Below are 18375 nucleotides of genomic sequence, written 5' to 3' on the forward strand. Positions count from 1 at the left end.
TAGGCTTTAAAAGATAGATAAAAAATTCTGTGAGGCGCTTGCAGGTATTTCTAGAGTTGCAAGGTATACCAAAGCACGCGTAACCAGAGGAGCTCGGAGCACGCCTCGCAGCTCGCAAGCCTCGCAGTGTTTCTGTGACACCTTCCATCTCACAGCTGGGAACACCAGGGGACAACAAGGCGAATAACCCTGCCCCTGTCAGGCCACAGCGCAGTCCCAGAGCTACGGGCAGCAATCCAGCCTCACAGGTTTTAATCCCATCCTCTAACTTCTAGCCGACATAATGGCAAATTCAATTTTTACTTATTAAAATGTGGTTCGCAAGCTTTAGATGAAACTTTTCTCATAACCGACTAATTAAAATGAGGCTCCAGGGGAAGTTCAACCTTTTTCTTTAAGTACTGTAGGAAGTACTTCTCTTTTCAGGGCTCCACAAGGAAAAAGAAGAGCTGAGGAATTAGGTTTCTCTCCTGTAAACAAACAAGAACTTTAATTAACTTGCATGTGTAATAAAGAGGAAACAATACATTGAATATATTTTAAAAGGATCGAATGTTGAACACAGCAGTAAATGCTGCGTGCTTCATCACAGACACAGCTCTAAGATAACTGAAAACATCTGCAGGGCAACTGCATCCGCAGTTCAGAGGACAGAGGCTACACTTTGCATGTACATTAAAAAATATTCCATAACTATAATATGAACACATTGGCTAAAAGATCTCACAAAAGACAAACTGCATTTCTATTCCCCCTGCCAGTCTACAAAGCAAAACAAGTACCGTGCAAGTTATCTCCTCCTCTTCCTCCTCAGAAACACGATCTCCCTCAATTTAATACCGAAAATCTTAGTCCTGCTCAATACACGACAGCTCTCTCTATAGCGACGAATGATCAGGCAGACAAAGAAGAGGGCTGAAAAGTTTCAGTCTATCTGCCTATCTGAAATTCTTTTTTTTTTACTTGCCCAAAGAAAAATTATTCTACTTCCACTGCTAGGATGGAAGTAGGTATCCTCGCTTGCTCTTCTCCTTTGAAACTTTAGTTACTCTTACACTGCTGAGGTGTGAAAGCCCCTTGGTAATTCTGGAAGGACCTTCCCGATACATGGCTGCTGATAACTTACCTCTTGTGATACACCTGGGGTGCAGTTTCCACAGGTTTTGTATGTTTGTAATACGTTACCAGAGGAGCAAAATTTAAAAATACCACCAGGGGATTTTACTCATGTTACCATCTCTTTGGTTACACCTCCTGCACTCCTGAGGCCACCCTGTCCCCGTGCACTATGCACATGCCCACACACCGAAGAACACTGACCGTGATCAGGACACGGTGAATGCAAACAGCTGGCTCGGAAGAAAGAGCGAGCACTCTCTGTGTGAGACTCGCAATAAATCGCTGGGCTTAGGGCTTAAACTAATAGTTTTGGAAGGTTTTTCACTAGATTTTATCTCATAAAAGTGAATATTGACACTTGGCAGACAATAAACAGCATTTTAATCAAGGAAGAATTCAACTTTTAGACAGGAATTTAACCGTAGACTTTTTTTGTACAGTTTGCCTTTTCTATAAATAACAGAAAATTTCAAGATGGAATTCTACACAGCTGCACGCAACTTTGCATTCATCTTTCAAAATAAGTGAGAGTTCCCCAACACATCTTTTTATTACTAATTCAAGTATGTTAATACATATGTTTAAGAGATGACTACTAGAAAAATAAATGCTTTTTCTTAAGTGCTGGAATAGACTCTTGGTTTGTAGCAGTGAGCATCAGAGATGCCCCCCAGGAAAAAAAGGAAGGACAGCATAGTAAAAATGAAATGGAAAGACCCTCATTAGGAGTCAACACAGATACCTTTGACTGCCCTAACTGCACGCTGAAATTTTATTAGAAACTACAGATATGCTTGTAACAAATTACAGGAAGGAAGAATGAACTTGGGACAGAAGTAAAACAGATTTTAATATAATAAAACCAAGTATCTCAGCATTAATCCTCCTACAACTTATGTCAGTTAATTGAAATGTCAATGTCATACCTGTAAAGAAACACTAATCTCCTACTTCTGTAGCCAACACGAATGTTACACTGTAATCAAACTAGAAAAATATTTGCCTTGAAAAGAGAGTAAAGCTAGCTAGCAAAGGAGTAAATTCTTTTATTTTCCCAGTCATAAGTTGAAGTGGGTACCAAAGCACAACAGGTGAATAACAAAAGAAATATAATTACCTCCAATTTTATTTTTACTCTGACAATAAATTCTATTGATATGAAAATTTAGAGGTATTTTTTTCATTTACTTATAATTTTATGCATAAAGAAAAATAAATATATACATAATAGGGAGCACGACGTAATTTAATTCGTACTTCAGAGGCTGTTATAAACCACTTGATGAGCTGAGAACATATAAATATGCACAATCCAATAACTCACTGAGCATGGTTATATATTTAACAACAAGCAGTCCCCAGTGATTGAAATTCACCCTTTGGTTATCAAAACTGAAGGGTATTCAAAGGCAGGCGTTTCTGCACGGGTAATGGAAGTGCTGCAGCACCGTGTTAATTTAAATAGCCTGCTGGCGTTCTGGATCTCAGCACCCTCTACGTAGAAGGCTGTAAAAGCCACGGATCTCTCTTTCCCTGTGGTGGCTGCCAGAAGCTGCTGCTGGCTCTGGATTGAACTTCCCTGCTCTCACCAGAAAGTGCTGTTCCCTGCCTGGCTCCTGGGGCTGCAGCGGTGGGAGGCAAAGCCGGCAAACAGCCACGGGATCAAACACGGTCAGAAGTAACAGGGTCTGAACCAAGCGGCTCCCAAAGGAGGAGGAAGAGCCAGGATGACCCTCATCTGGACCGACAAAATAACCGAGATACTACGATGCAGTAACTGTGCCAGTCACAAGCTCTCCAACAAGGACTTTTTCCACTCGTGGTACCACACGCATTGCTTCCTTTAGACCTGATCCTATTTTTTTTTTCACATTCATACAACAGAAGAGACACGTATTTTTCTCACCTTCCTTCTCAAGAAAAAAGCCTCCATCTGTAAACTGGCAAACTTTAATTCATTACCAGAGGTAGAATTCCTAGCACTAAAAAAACAGCTAAAAAACACCTCTGTTTTAAAGTATCTGTTGAAGACTAGACACGGGTTATTCCTCACTTACAGAATTTTGACGTTGAAAATTTCATTATTAATTTTCAGAATTTATCATTTAATCTTTTGTTGGCGACTATCATTTTTATCATGAAATATTCCACATAATTAAAATACTTTATTTGCCAATTAATTAAATAGCACTGACCCTAAAAAACACTTGCCAGCTCCAATCGCATTTTACTTTTACCTTAGATCTCTGCTACTACGCAGGCTTTGCTAATCAACGCACTCTTTCATAACTAACAGCCAAAAATAACGTGTCAGGGCTCTTGACATCATTTCCACTACTGCAGCGCTTAGCACCTTATTTAGCAAGTTCATAAAGTGGGTCAGCAGTAGGGCTTTTAAACCAGCAGATAGAATAATTCATCCAACATCTAGAATAACTGCACTGATTGTCCTTTGTTTCCCTGACCAGGGTTAGCCGGAGGCGGACTGGTGACTGTGACTGACTGAATAACGTGGATTTTCAAAGCGTGGCTCGTTCTCTGTTCAGCTAGTGGACCCTGCGTGAGCCTCTAGATGAAGGTTTCTGTTTCCCTTTCTAAATTTGGGGCAGCAAATCCTTCCGCAGGGGACATACCCTTGTATCAGACTGAAAGCCATCCTCTAATTTCCCAGAGACTTCCCTGCTTTCTCACGTGAGCCGGGATGTGCCCCAGGCTGTATAAAAGCACAGAGGAGGATGTGCCAACTAAAAGGTTCCTGCTGAGATACTGAACCTTCGGTGTGATTATCACCTAGTACAAAGATTATTTTAGCAGCGAGTTTCAGAGTGCTGGGGGACTAATTCTGCTGGCTTATTTTGGTAGCTGTTCGTCCCAGCAGATGCTCAGACAGACACCTTGAAGGCAGCACGTACCTCAGTGGTGGATCCCTGGAGCACCACCACGTGCATCAGCAGCTCTGAGGTCAAACGCACAGCACTGGCAGCTCCTGCTTTATGACATTTTCACCCGAGTTCTACAAGCTGGTCTGCACAAAAACACAGCCTCCTTTTTCACAGCCTGTACTGACCCACCCACACAAAAAATTAATCACCCCCTAAGCCTAAAAATGTTTCGTATTACTATTGGAAATTTTAACAAATTACAGTAAAAAAAAAAAAAAAAAAAAAAGAGGGAGTAGACTTTTAAAATCACCCAACAACTGATAAAACATTTAGAAGCTGCAAACTGACCAGCATTACAGCTTTAACCATAAAAAAATGGTGACACAAAACAGAAAATCATTTGAACTAACGCTTCCTGCACCTTCTTCAAAACCACCCTCCTTCCGTGCTGACAAAACAGATTCCTCTGAAGCCACATGCTAATCCTGAGGAGAAGAGTTCCCCGTATCTACTTTGAGCTACGGCAGTGAACAATCCCCAGCACCAAGTGGGCTGAGGCCACCTGAAGTTCACAGAGAACCAGCACATCTACAGTCACCGGCATTTAAATCTTACGATTAAGCAGCAATTTCTAACTATTACAGCCCTGATCTTTTAGTAAAAAAAATACTCTGTCTCCTGGCTCATACAGCATTATTAATCAATGAGAGAGCCTAAGATTTCATGTAAATGAATATTTTGTATAGGTATTTCACAATATCTTTTATCGTCTTTTAGAGGTATCACCCACATCCCCAGAAGCTGAATTCACAGGTTCTACATATAGGAGATACATGCAGTACGGATTGCTCCGCTTCACTACGCACTCAATTTTATTTATAGGAAATGCTGAAACAATGGAAAGTACATTAGCTTAATTTAAGTAGAAGATTTTTAGATACTTACTTGAGCAAATATATTCAGCTAATTTTTCAGCGTTTCCAGACTTTTCTCCTTGTGGAGTAAGGCCAATTTCTTCCACTATAACCAAAAGCAGCAAAGAAAAGCGTTCAGACTGATGAGAACAAATCGTATTTACTGTCACAGAAACATGAGATGAAAAGGGAGACACGACTTGAACCAAGCACGCAAATAATTCTTTGAAAAGCAAAAAAAAATGGAGCACTTGAAGTAATAACATGCTTTGAAAATCTGATTTTGGCTCTAGAAAGACATACCTGAAAGAATTACAAATTAAGAATTCTGGGGATAGCTAAGCTGTTTCGGAGAATTTTTAAACGCTTGTACCCGAAGCGGTGAAACAGAAAGCCCTGTCTGACTATGCTGAACGGGCGGCAGCTCCTGGCATGGACTGCTTGCAGCCAGCTTCCCAAGGAGCGGATCGCTGCTTTTTCTAGTGAAGGCTGGAATCCTACTGGAAAATCTGAGAGTATAACCTTGCGCTTCTTTAAGCAAGTAAGCAGGGATAAGACAAACCCTGAGAAGTTAACTAGTTTGGGACTTGACTCATTCAAGACGGTTGTTAGGTGTCACCAGTTGGTGATCCAGTGTTGTTGTTACCAGTCTGCCTGAAAAAATACATCAGTAATTATCCAAATTATTTTTGGACTAGGAGCAGAAAAACTTCGAGACTTTGAAAATTCTCAGATGCTAAGTCTTTTCGTAATATTTCCTGGGTAGTTCAGTGGAAGCTAAAGCTGCAATGCAACTTTACAATAAGAAAGGCTTTCACAAACTACAATCTACATTGCATTTTTGTTACGCACCAAAAATATGTATTACACCAGATTAAAACCACTGTCAAGACAAATCAAACAGCTGGCGCACTGAAGTCAATGTGGAGCGTACTGCTGACTTCGTTTTGGTAAATACCTCAAAGGAACGCTGAGGGAAAGATGGGCCAGTGCATCAAACTTCGTACAATCTCAGACCATCATGCTATAAATCCTTTCATCCTTTTTCATTTCAAAGTGAATAAAAAAAAACCCACATGCAAATTAAGAATAAAGGTTTCTTCTTTTCTGATCAGTTTTTAAACTAGTTATGATCACATTACAATAAAAGTAGTGGAAAACCAGAATCTGGATCCTCTGCTAAAGTAAGCATGTATCGTTCTAATGTGTATACAATTACTTGTCTACAAAATTATCCATTTATAGAACTTACCTATTTCTTTTTTCTGAGCACCCTTGAATAACAGATAATACTCCAAAAACTTTACTTACAAGACCGACTTATCTAAGACTTCTTTTTCTAAACCCAAGCTTACCTAAGGAAGCTGTAGCTCTTCCTACCACATACGCAGGTTTGGTATTCCACCTTAGTTTAAGAGATTTTGACCAGGCTGAAAAACATTTCATTAAATTTAAGCATGTGGCAACAATATATGAATGCTAAATGAGCGTTTTTAAACTTCTGTTTAATCTACAAATAGAGCAAAATAATAATAACTAACACTGCGCTACACATTTCAGTAAATCTGGATGTACAAAATTAATTTCTCCAGTATTTTTTTCATTGTGTAAACAGCAGTCTACAACTTGTTTTTAAAAGCTTAATTGGAGTAAACAGCTTTTGCTAAGTAGCATTTTTAATGCACATATGCCCTATGCCAGATCACATGCAACTTGCAATGTTCATTTATATTTCGGCATTAAGGACTTGGCAAAACTCATAGGAAAAAAGGCGTATAGTACAAAGGGAGATTCAGACATACAAACATGGTTTAAAATTGAAGGCTTAGGCAGAAAACAAATATAACATTCTATGACAACAAATAAAAGGGGAAAAAATTATATCCATGCACTACAGTATTCTATAAAGCAACACTTCCCTATACAAGAGAAATATAGAAACTCATTATATTTCAAACATGAACCAAAAATAAGTTATCAGCTCAGGAATGAAATATACCTGAGACCAAAATAAAGTTACTAGGAAATGGTTTTCCTCCTTCAGGCAGTAAGTAGGTTATAGGTTACATTTCTTCCTTCCGGCTACCTGACGCCTATGCCTGATACCCTAATGGGTCACAACCAGATACACTGTGTCTTTTACTGTCTTGTCTTAAAACATAGCATAGGACGTTGAGTTCCTTTCTAGTATTCTTGAGGGAAAAAATTAGAAATAGAAATGACAACAGTTAAAAAAAAAAACAACCCAGAGGAAACTACTCTAAAGAAGGAAAAAGATAAGAATTTATTACCTTTGATAGGAACTAAAGACACTTTTTATTGATTAAAATACATATTTCAGTAGCTGCCAAAAGTCCTAATGAAGATTAGGACTAGATAAGAGATTACCCTTGACCAAGAATCCTAAAATATAGTCCTCTGTTGTTGAAAATGCTAAAATAAGCTAACAGTCTCAGTGTATTCACTGCTTACTCAAGAGCGTAAGCTTACTCGCTGTACATTGATTAGTATGACTACAGCCCAAATACGGCGCAGATGAAGTCATAAAACAATTTAAGTGTAATCAGAAACTCAAAGCCAGAAGTTATCACTTAGAGTAAGATTTTAGAAGTGTTTACAAGGATCTGATAGATCGTTGGTATGGTAAATTCTATTTAGCACTTTGCAGGATTCTTACAACTAATCTGTCAGCTTTTATGTATCACCATTTTTTCACCACTTTTTAGCTAATACTTCATTCACTTGAGAAATTTTATATTCAAAACACAGGAATCTCTTCTGTAAGACTTCATATGAATTATACAGGCTCAGAAGTTAGCAGTGGCCTGTTTCTGTAACACGCTCCTCTCTTTCAAGAAGGAAAGTAGTTGGTAAGCAAAACTTGGCACTGCAGCAAAATTCTCCCTATGCAAGAGATAAGCACAACTGCAAAAGCTCACAGTAATTAGTAATTTGCACCAAAAGCTCTTTCCTTTATTTTACAATAACAGTGTAAGTGCGGAAAACCCAACCCTTAAAAACTCTATTTAGCATGAGGCCTTTATGATGCCCAAAGAATTATGCGATGCAGCTTTTTTAAAAGGGTATATTCCGAACGCCTACTGCTGGGCAAAATAAAATCACAAACTTCACAGAGTACTAAACCAGAAAGAGTAGGCAATATAAATATGTACTTACCTTCATTTTTACTATTCTTTTTTAAACACATCTTGATGGCTTCTAAAGCTCTTGGACTGGTAAAAACTAGGCCTCCATAACATTCTGGATGAGAAAGCTACTTATAAAAAGTAAATTTAAGGAGTAAATTAAAAAAAAATAAAAATAAGTTGATAAATTCTTTATAAACTTGTGAAGAACAGAACAGCTTCAATAAATGTCTGAAACTGAACGGGGCAAATATTTCATTACTATCAGTAGCCAGAGTATTTGTAAGAGAAATTTATGACAAAGCTTAAATGCAGAACAAAATTTGCACAGATTGTATTCATTCTGAGAATCTGTAGGAATGGACAAGGATTCCTGTCACTGAAATGAGCTGGATGGATGGGCAAATGAAATACGAGGTTCTTACAATTCACAGAAGAGAAATGAACTGTTATTCCAAGTAGTAACAGAGGGTACTACTAAGACAGCTGCTTGCCCCCTGCCCCTCAAACAGCAGTTAAAATTACTAAGGGGCTCTTAAAGATCAGTATAAAAAAAGGAAAAGTGTTCTTGGATCACTTGTAAATGCAGATCATGACACATTCGAACACCTAACAAAGTTCAGTGCTGTTGGAGACTGTCAATAAAGGCAGAAAACCTTTTCAGGATTTTAAAATTAAATACATACATAGAAAGAAAGAGTAGAAAGAGAACACCGATTACGCAATTTTATTCCACATAACTAGGAGATGCAGTACAGAATTTCAGCAGAACGTAAGGGTGAACCTCAGGTAACCGTTAGTTGTCACTACAGTCTTCTAACTTTTTGTTGTGACAAAACAACTTTTTGTTGTGACAAAATGCCTCAGTACCTGTGACTACCTATGGTCCACCGACTAAATGTGAGTTCTATCTGACCAACTTAATTACTTAACAAGTATGGGCAAGGTACTTGATGTACAATACAATAATTGTATACAGCTCTGTGGAAACACAAAAAGAGGTACCATAAAGGGCATTATTAAATCAAGGTAAGGCATGGCATCTTGGCAACCATGGCCTAAATACTGTTAAAAATAAGACAACTGAAATCATTTACAACTTACCTTTTCAAATAAGCTTTCAAGAGATATGAATTCAAATGACAAAACTGGAATCAAAGTCGTTTCAAAGTTGTATAATCCTAACTCCTTAAAAAAAAAAAAGGGGGGGGGGGGGGGTTAGAGCTCTTGAAATAGACCTCAAACAGTAGTTTTTCAAAGAACAGACTGAGTCAGTACAAATATTTTTTTTTTTATACTAAAGCAAAATACAAAGGCATCTTATTTGCTTTTGCTAGTGAATCTACTTTGGTTTTGTTAGTTATTTAGCATTACAACATAATACTAAACAAACAGCTGTGGAAATGAGGCCTCCTACGTAGCTACTGAACGGTTACAGCTTACACCAGCACTAACTCTGAAGTCCCGAAGTGACAAACAATCACCTAGTCCTGCAAATACTCCTGTACATCTCTGTAATTCTTTAAAGTCAATAGACTTGCTCTTATGAGTAAGACTTACTCACATGACTAAAGGCAACAGCAGAAAGACCACAGCAACAGGTAACCACTTTTTCACACTGCATTCCCAGTAAGGCTACTAACATTTTTTGTAAACTTAATTTTATCCATATGAACATAATCAATATTGATTAATTAAAATGAAATTGCTTTAATATCAGTACTTTACTGAGAGCTTTAACAGTGAATTCAATATAAATGCTCCGTAAGTAAAATATTTTTTTAGTATGAGCAAATTTTCTAGCATGCTTTTTTCTCAGCGTAATTTCAAACACACACTCCTAATTTTGCTTATTTTTCTTAGAAAATATAATTTCAGACACACATTTCTCATTTTGATTAAGCACATTTTTCACTTGAAACAGTTTAATTCACCTATCTTGCTGAACGCGTGGCTCTATTATTTAATAGCGAAGTGACACAATTGTTTGTTTTTTTAAAGTTTACTCACTTCAATATAGGGATCTGGTCCTGAATCTTTGTCTTTGGGATCCTTCAGCAACAGAACCTTCATTGTTTACCAAAAGAACTCTGAAATACAACAATGGAAATTATCTAAATTAGATCTAGAGTACTTTCTACTGAACAGTGACTTTAATAGCTTCAAAGAAACTGGGTTGCTAACAGCTGCACTGCTCTCTATACCATGAGTAAGCAGTTAATGTACATTCTCTGGGCAAGAATATCCACCCTGATAAGACCAACAAATGACATGCTGTCTTCAGATAATACTGCTTAAGGGAGAAACTACAATGAGAGTCATCAAGGAGAATACATTTTAAAGGAGAATATTTTGTAAAACAAGTAACAACCCCTACAACGCAGTCACATTCAGCCATGTAACAAGGCCCTACCTATAAAAACTTACTCTGTGTATTCATTCCCACGCTAGTTTCCACCCTATGCTCATAGTAATGAGTTTGCAAGGGGTTTACCTCGATCCGTTTGGGGTCTCATCCTTTTCAAGGGGGAAAATGCATGCAGGGCAGTGTTTCAAAATGTTTTTTAAAAATACAAATATATGTGTGTGTATATACAGACACATTTATACATCTGATTATTTGATAATATTCATAAATGCCTTCTTTGATATACCTGTAGTAAACAAGGCAAGACTGAAAAAAAATACATTCTGCCTTTACAATGGAAGGTGACAGTTCTCAGCTCCTTAAAAGCTGCCTCGGGTGCTGAGCTCAAAGCCCCTTACCCCACCTAAGCAAATACACCAAGCACCAGGTAAACACATGCATTAACACAAACAAATAGAAATCCACTCTCTAACTGCACATTTATTATTTATGTGTTACTTTCCTGATAGGTTACATACTAGCAAATTCTCTTTAAAATGAATGAAAATAAGAATGACTATTTGAATGTATAGAACATCCTAGATTTGATTCCTTTGAATGACATGCACTGAAGTCCTCGAAACTCAAAGACAAAAATGTCAATCAAAGACAAAAAAAAATCCACTCAGACAAAAAATGAAAAGAGAAAAAAAAAAAGGCAAAAGGCAGCTTTAGACCGCAGCAGGCCAAGCAGGGCCTGGTGCAGGTCACCGGGCTCAGTGTCCCACGCTCACCTTTGGCCAGCAGCGGTGACACATGGGTGGGGAGGGGGCACCCAGGGCACCCCAGGGCCTCACCACCCGCCTGCCACACCGGGGTCATTTCGTGGGTTTTAAACTTCATTATTTTTTTTTCACCGAGGTTCTAAAATGTGGCGTCGTTAACTGAGGTGTTCAATTCTGAACGTATTACCGTTAGACACGGACGCGCTCATGGCCACAGGGCTTCCAGCGCTCAGCACTGACACAACAGGGGCTGGTGCCCGTTATAGTTGAATTTAAACAAATCGAGTCCAAAATGGATTCACTAAATATTTATTAAGGTAGGAAAGCAAAAGCAGCTCTGGGCGGCTGGGAAGTAACAGCTCCACCAAGGGCTCGCAAATTCAAGCAAGCTGAGCAGCTCTTTTTATCTTCACCGAGGTCGCTTCTGACATCTTCGGTACGCCCCTCTGCTTCTTCCCTTATCGTGGTTTCTTGCTTAAGGTAGCTCCCATAAAATGATGGTTCCAGAATCAACTTATACAATCTATTCTTTACATGGTTGATTGGTACAACGGCACACGTTAACATAACATTGCGGTTTAACATCTGCCCAGGATAATACATTCCGATAACATTGCGGTTAAGATTTATCTTGTCAAACAGGACGTTCCCATGTTTGGTGCAGCAAGGTAACATTGTGGACATGTCTCCTTAAACAGGAAGTCCTCAAGACCGCCACAACGGGTTCGTTCCTCTTGCTTAACTTGTTTGATCAGCAAATTACTCTTAGTTAACAATTCCCCCCTTCTTTTATTTATAAGCGGTTTGTTGATCAAACCTAGACAACACTTCACAAGCTGCATCTAATTCAGGATTTTCGGTTGGTATAATTTTCATTTCCAGTTCTGATTGCTTCAACACCATTAGCTGCACTTTTTCTAACCTGCTTTTAAAAAAGGTTACAAATTTATTAATGACACAGGGTCCAAAAGTCAGAGCCAATAGCAACATTATGAGGGGTCCCGCCAAAGTAGAAATTAAGGTAGTCAGCCATGGTGACTGATTAAACCAAGATTCATAGCAGGAGGACTGAGCCTCTCGCTCTCGTTTTCTTTTCTCTAATCCTTCTCTCAGCTTAGCTAACGAATCTCTTACTACCCCTGTATGGTCAGCATAAAAGCAACATTCTTTACCTAGGGCAGCACACAATCCTCCGTTTTGCAAGAACAAAAGGTCCAATCCTCTTCGATTCTGTAAAACTACTTCCGACAGTGAGGTCAATGATTTCTCTAAATAAGAAATAGATTTTTCTATTCGGGCCAAATCTTCGTCTACTGCAGCTCTTAGAGATGTTAGACTCTGCTGTTGTTGCATCAAGGGGGTTATGCCAGTGGCGGTCCCAGTGACCCCTAAACCAAGTAGAGTAGCTATAGTAATTGCAAATATTGGCTCTCTTTTGTTGATTGTATGTCCTAAATTGCTCCAATGTAAATACATAGTTTCTTCCCCATGTAAGAGGATTCTAGGTACCACAGTAACCTGTACACAAAATTCTGAGACATTTTTCTTGAGAACAGCAGTGGACAAACACGGTGTTAATGTGCTTACGGAGCAGACCCACCATGCCCCAGGACTAGGCAGAACCCATTTAGTATTAGATATAAAGTTTTGAGTCTGCTTGGTACATAGAGTTCCTCTCTCGTTCGTTATCTTTCCTATACACCAACCGCTCCCTCTGACCTGTTGGAGAGTAATCCCCGCCTTCCGTTCCTTCCAATTACATCTGGAGGGATTGTCCTTGGTAGAGGTATTCAAAGGAGATGACACAGCTATCCCCTCATAAAAAGGGGGCTTTATGTCGTAACATAACCAACAGGAAATGGTAAAATTTGGATTTGTTGCATTTAAAGCTTGATAGGCTGCCTGCATTACAGTTCATAAGGGTTCATCGTCTTTGGGTGTTTTCTCCACTTTATTTGTAGAGGTTAGGTATGTCCCTGGGGTGACTGAGGCTGTGGAGCTTCCTACCTTTGTCTTTTTCTTTTTCCCTTTTTGCTTTGTGATGACTCGATTGGGCCCTACTGCTTGTGGCATTTTAACTTCACGTATTTGAATGAATATTAGTCCTCCTCTATCAGTTCCAGATTCCCAATATCGCATTCCCCAGGTTCGTCCAAATAACCATCCGTGGTCATTAGGCTGCAGGATTTCTAGTACAACAAGCTTACAGTTGCCAAGATGGGGGCCCTCTATGTGTCCATCCCAGCTAGGAGCTGGCAGGTTGCATCCTCTGGGTCCCCATGTTATATTTAAAAATCTATCTTTAATGGCTATGTCCCAGTTTGAAGCTATGGTTTCACATCCCCAATATGCACAGTAATAGTGATTAGGGAAATTGCAATAGCTTTTCCCTGGATTCGAACCGGGGCAGAGATAAAAAGGTTTTATTGCTCTTTCTTGTCGACCGGGTGGGTCTAGTTCATAAAAGACGAAATCTTCCAATTTAACTTGGAATTCTGGGGGTCTGGCTGTCACGTTATATCGAACTTCTATTGAATCCTCCCATCGACCTAAGGTCCAATTGAAGGGTTGATGTTCATTTTCTAAAGTCGTGGTAATCAATACCATTAAGAGGATACCAGCTTTCATCTCCCCACCGTTCAGTACCTCTCTGCCTTCCTTGTCTACTCTTTTGCAGAGAACAACGGGATATCAATATCTTCTCGGCAGCAGCAGGTAGTCTTCAGGGGAATTTTGCTGTTATCCTGTCAATAATTTCCAAGGTCTAAAGAGTTAGTTATCTCTCAAATATATTTCCACCTGTTTGGTTGCTCTGCCTGTTTCCAGGCGAATCTTATAGTACACTGTCTTAAAATCTATACCAGTCTGTTTCATATACTTCCCAAAGTTCAGGTACTGACAGTTCCCATCCACAAAATAATTTACGAATTTCCACTTGATCCTCTGGCCCCCTGGTACGTATCAAATCATTGTGGCATTTCATACAGTAAGGTTGTCTCTTAAATGAAACACAGGACCAATCTCTATTACAATTTAGACATCGCAAACAACCCAACATAAATGCCCGAAGTAGGGTGTTTTAAGCAGGGTATGCCCCGGAGATCTCCTATTCTGGGTGATTCGGGTATCTCCGTCTCTGTTTCGCAACAAAAGGGAAAAACCTGGGGAGTTCCTGTTAGTTTGTATAGTCCACACACGCCCCACCCCCCCACGCCCCACCCCCCCACCCCCTGTTTGGTCAGGTATCCTTTCTTCACTCCAAGGTGCAAAATATACCTTTCATAGAGTATTTCCCGGTGCTATTTGGAACCATTGATATAAACTATCTCTTACTTCCCTTCTGGAGTGGTTCATTTACCGGTCTCACTTTTCCTTATCTTTATTCAAAGGTCTCCTGGTTCCGACGTCACGGTCCACTTCTCTGGGAAGATAGGTCCCTTAATTCTACTAGCGTGAGCCCATCCTTTCTCTGCTGTCCGTACAGCCATATCGGTGGTAAGTAACACAACAAAGGATCCTTCCCAACGGGGTGTTAGGGAGGTTTCTCTCCAGGTTTTGATTAGTAGCTGGTCTCCGGGCTGGATTCGGTGTATGGAAATGTCCAAGGGAGGTCTTTGTACTACCAAGCCCTTCTTTCTTAGTTCCTGTCTTCTTTTTGTAAGTTCTAAAATATATTCTGTTAAAAGTTTATCCTCGACCTTTGGGTGTTCCACTAATAACCCAAAGTCATAAGGCATTCCATACAACATTTCAAAGGGGGATATACCAGTATCTGCTCTTGGCTGAGTTCTAACGTAAAGCAAAGCCAATGGTAAACATTTAACCCAATTCATTTTTGTTTCCACCATAAGTTTGGTTAGGTGTTTCTTTACCTCCCCATTCATTCTTTCTACTTTCCCAGAACTCTGGGGGTGCCAGGGAGTATGGTATTCCCATTTTGTACCGAACAATTCAGTTGTCTCTTTAATTACTTTGGATGTGAAATGTGGGCCTCGGTCTGAGTCAATTACCACAACAGTCCCATATCTTGGAATAATTTCTTCCAAGAGAATCTTAATAACAGTCTTTGCAGTAGCTCTTACCACTGGAAAGGCTTCTACAAAGTGCGTAAGGTGATCAACCAAGACCAATAAATACTGATACCTCCTAACCTTTGGCAATTTGGTAAAATCCACCTGTATTTTCTCAAAGGGTCTTTTAGCCAATTCATGACCCCCTTGAACCTTTTCTCTAAGTTGTCATTTATTCACTTTGTGACAGGTTAAACATCTCTCTAAAATCCTTTTAGCTAGACCGTATATTCCGACACAGGCATAGTCTGTCTCAAACTGATCCACTAAAGCTTGAATTCCCCAATGAGTTTTATGGTGTAATTTATTCGGTATTCCCCGAGCTAATCCCTTTGGAAAAATTTCCCTGCCATTTATCACCATCTCTTTTTGCTCCAATTTGTTTTAGCTTATCCAATTCTTGGAGAGTGAAAGTCTTATCTAATTTTAGCCTTTCAGGTTCCTCTCTCAAGGTCTGAACCATTAACAATGCAGCCCGTTTTGCCTCTGCGTTGGCTAGGTTGTTTCCTCTTACAATATGGGTTAGTCCCTTCTGATGTCCTTTTACATGGACTATGGCTATCTTTAGCGGACCTCTTAATGCCTTTAAAACTTCTAGGATTAGCTTTTCATGGACTAATCCTTTTCCCTGGGTGTTAATTAAGCCTCTCTCTTCCCAAATTTTTCCAAAAGTATGTACCACCCCAAAGGCATACTTTGAATCTGTATAAATAGTTCCAATTTTATTTTCTAAGAGCTTTAATGCTCTTAACATAGCATATAACTCACACGCTTGTGCGGACCAAGCTTTACTTCATGGTCCTGATTCTTTTATCTTAAAAGTATACCCATCCACAATAGCATATCCTGATTTTCGTTGTCCTTCAACCACTCGTGAGGAGCCGTCCACAAATAATTTTTCTCCTTCGTCTAATTTATCTTCTTCTAAGTCCTCCCTTATTTTAGTCTGCAAATTTATTAGTTGGAGGCAGTCATGTGTCAAATCTTCTTTAGGTTCTCCATATATAAATTGGGCAGGATTCTGAACAGAAGTGGTTTCCATTTCTAGCCTAGGGGAGTTAATTAAAATTCCCTCATATTTTAGCAATCGACTATCTGTAAGCCACTTAGCAGCCCGTTGTTGTAATACTACTCGAATGTTATGGGGGGTGTATACTTTTAGTTCATCTCCTAAGGTGACTTTTCCAACTTCTTCTACCAATAATGCAGTGGCCACTATTGCTTGCAAGCAGGTGGGCCACCCGCGGCTTACAGGATCCAGTATTTTAAAATAATATCCTACAGGCTTTCTCTGTCCTGCCCATCCTTGGGTCAGAACCCCATAAGTTGTCCCGTTATCCACACTGATAAAAAGTTGAAAGGGTTTACAGATATCGGGTAAACTGAGGACAGGTGCTTCTACCAGATCTCTTTTTATATTTTCCCAATGATTCTCATCTTCAGGGGACCATTTTACCAACCCGTTTTTAGTTAATTTTTCATACAAGAATTTCACTCTACTGCTGTGATTTTCTACCCAGCCGACAATACCCTAAATAATCCCAATAACTGTCTTATCTGTCTTTTATTAGTGGGCGCTGTTAGAGACAAAATTCCTTTTACTCTTTCAGGATCTAATTTCTTGTGTCCCTTTGTGAGCCAATGTCCCAAATATTTTACCTCTTCTTCAGTAAACTGTAATTTGGACTTAGAAACCTTTAATCCCTTGAGGCCTAAAAAGTTCAATAATTTGATGCTCTCATTTCTGACTCCTTCTTGAGTTTTTCCAGCGATCAATAAATCATCCATGTATTGTATTAGAATTAGTCCCTGACTTAATTCATAAGATTCCAGTAACTGTTCCAGAGCTTGTCCAAACAAGTTCGGAGACTCTGTGAATCCCCAGGGCAAAACCGTCCACCGTAATTGTTGTTTTCTATGGGTCTTGGGGTTCTCCCACTCGAAAGCAAAATAGTCCCTACATTTTTCTTCTAAGGGACAAGCCCAAAAAGCATCTTTTAAATCTAGAACACTATACCAGTTATAATCTGGATTTAACTGATTAAGTATAGTGTGGGGGTTAGCCACCACAGGGAACCGGGAAATGGTTCGTTCATTTACAGCTCTCAGATCTTGTACTGAACGATAAGACCCATCCGGCTTCTTTACGGGCAATATGGGAGTATTGTGGGGTTCCAAAAGCCCCTGGGCCAAAAGTCTCTCAATTACTGGCTGTCCCCCTTCTCTCCCCTCTCTAGAGATGGGATACTGTTTTATCCTAATTGGCTGGTCTGGGTCTTTTATGGAGACCCATAATCGGTTTGATATTTAATTTTCCCACCGACCCTGGGCTACACCAAGTTTCTGGATTAATCTTGGCTCCATCTTCCGCGGTTAATAAGCATAATCTTACTTTTAATTTCTCTTGATCTACTTCCAAATTGATTCCTAATTCCACCATCAGGTCTCGTCCCAGAAGGTTACACTCAGCTTCTGGGACCAATAAAAATGTTCCCACTCCATATTTATTTGGAGCTTCTATTGTTACATTCCTTATCAGGGGCACTTTGAAAGGTTCCCCCTTTGCACCAATTACTTGGAGTTTATCCTTTGATTCAACACATCCAGATGGTAACTTTTGGATGGTTGACCTTTCAGTGCCCGAGTCCACGTGGAACTCGAACACTTCATGCTGAGGACCCAATTTTAATTTTATCAAGGGCTCGGTAACCTTAGGGGTCCCCAGCAAATAGAGCCCCTGACCCCCCTAATCTTTCTTAAAAATCTCCTCATCCTGTATCCTTTTCCGACAATTTCTCTGCAAATGTCCCTTCTTGCAACAATAAAGACATTCCATTTCTTACGAACCAAATCTTCTTCTCAGGTCTACTGGACCCCTCTGGGGACTGTTTCTTCTCCTACCCAGATTTTGCCCTTCTCTTACAGCTGCCATTAGGATTCTGGCTTGTTTCTTCTGATTTTCTTCTTCCCTTCTCACATACACCTTCTGAGCTTCTCGTAATAATTCATCTAACCCCATTTCTTGCCAATCTTCTATTTTCTCTAACTTTTTTCTTATGTCTGTCCAAGATTTAGCTAAAAATTGCGTTTTCAGCAGAGCTTGACCCACTTG

The 18375-nt window shown here is 39.5% G+C and overlaps 1 protein-coding gene across 1 annotated transcript in view; it reads right to left on the bottom strand.

The window, feature by feature from the left end:
* UROS (uroporphyrinogen III synthase) overlaps positions 1-18375 on the bottom strand; it is a 32081-nt gene that overhangs the window by 3670 nt on the left and 10036 nt on the right. The window contains exons 3-8 of the mRNA XM_056352536.1: positions 10072-10151; positions 9166-9249; positions 8093-8189; positions 6271-6345; positions 4947-5021; positions 387-470 (exon numbers count right to left, since the gene is read on the bottom strand). Coding sequence (XP_056208511.1) covers positions 387-470; positions 4947-5021; positions 6271-6345; positions 8093-8189; positions 9166-9249; positions 10072-10134 — 478 coding nt within the window. The 5' untranslated portion in view covers positions 10135-10151. The remainder of the gene's footprint in view (positions 1-386; positions 471-4946; positions 5022-6270; positions 6346-8092; positions 8190-9165; positions 9250-10071; positions 10152-18375) is intronic.

The sequence above is a fragment of the Falco biarmicus genome, chromosome 9 (genome assembly GCF_023638135.1).
Source record: "Falco biarmicus isolate bFalBia1 chromosome 9, bFalBia1.pri, whole genome shotgun sequence".
Lineage (NCBI taxonomy): Eukaryota > Metazoa > Chordata > Aves > Falconiformes > Falconidae > Falco > Falco biarmicus.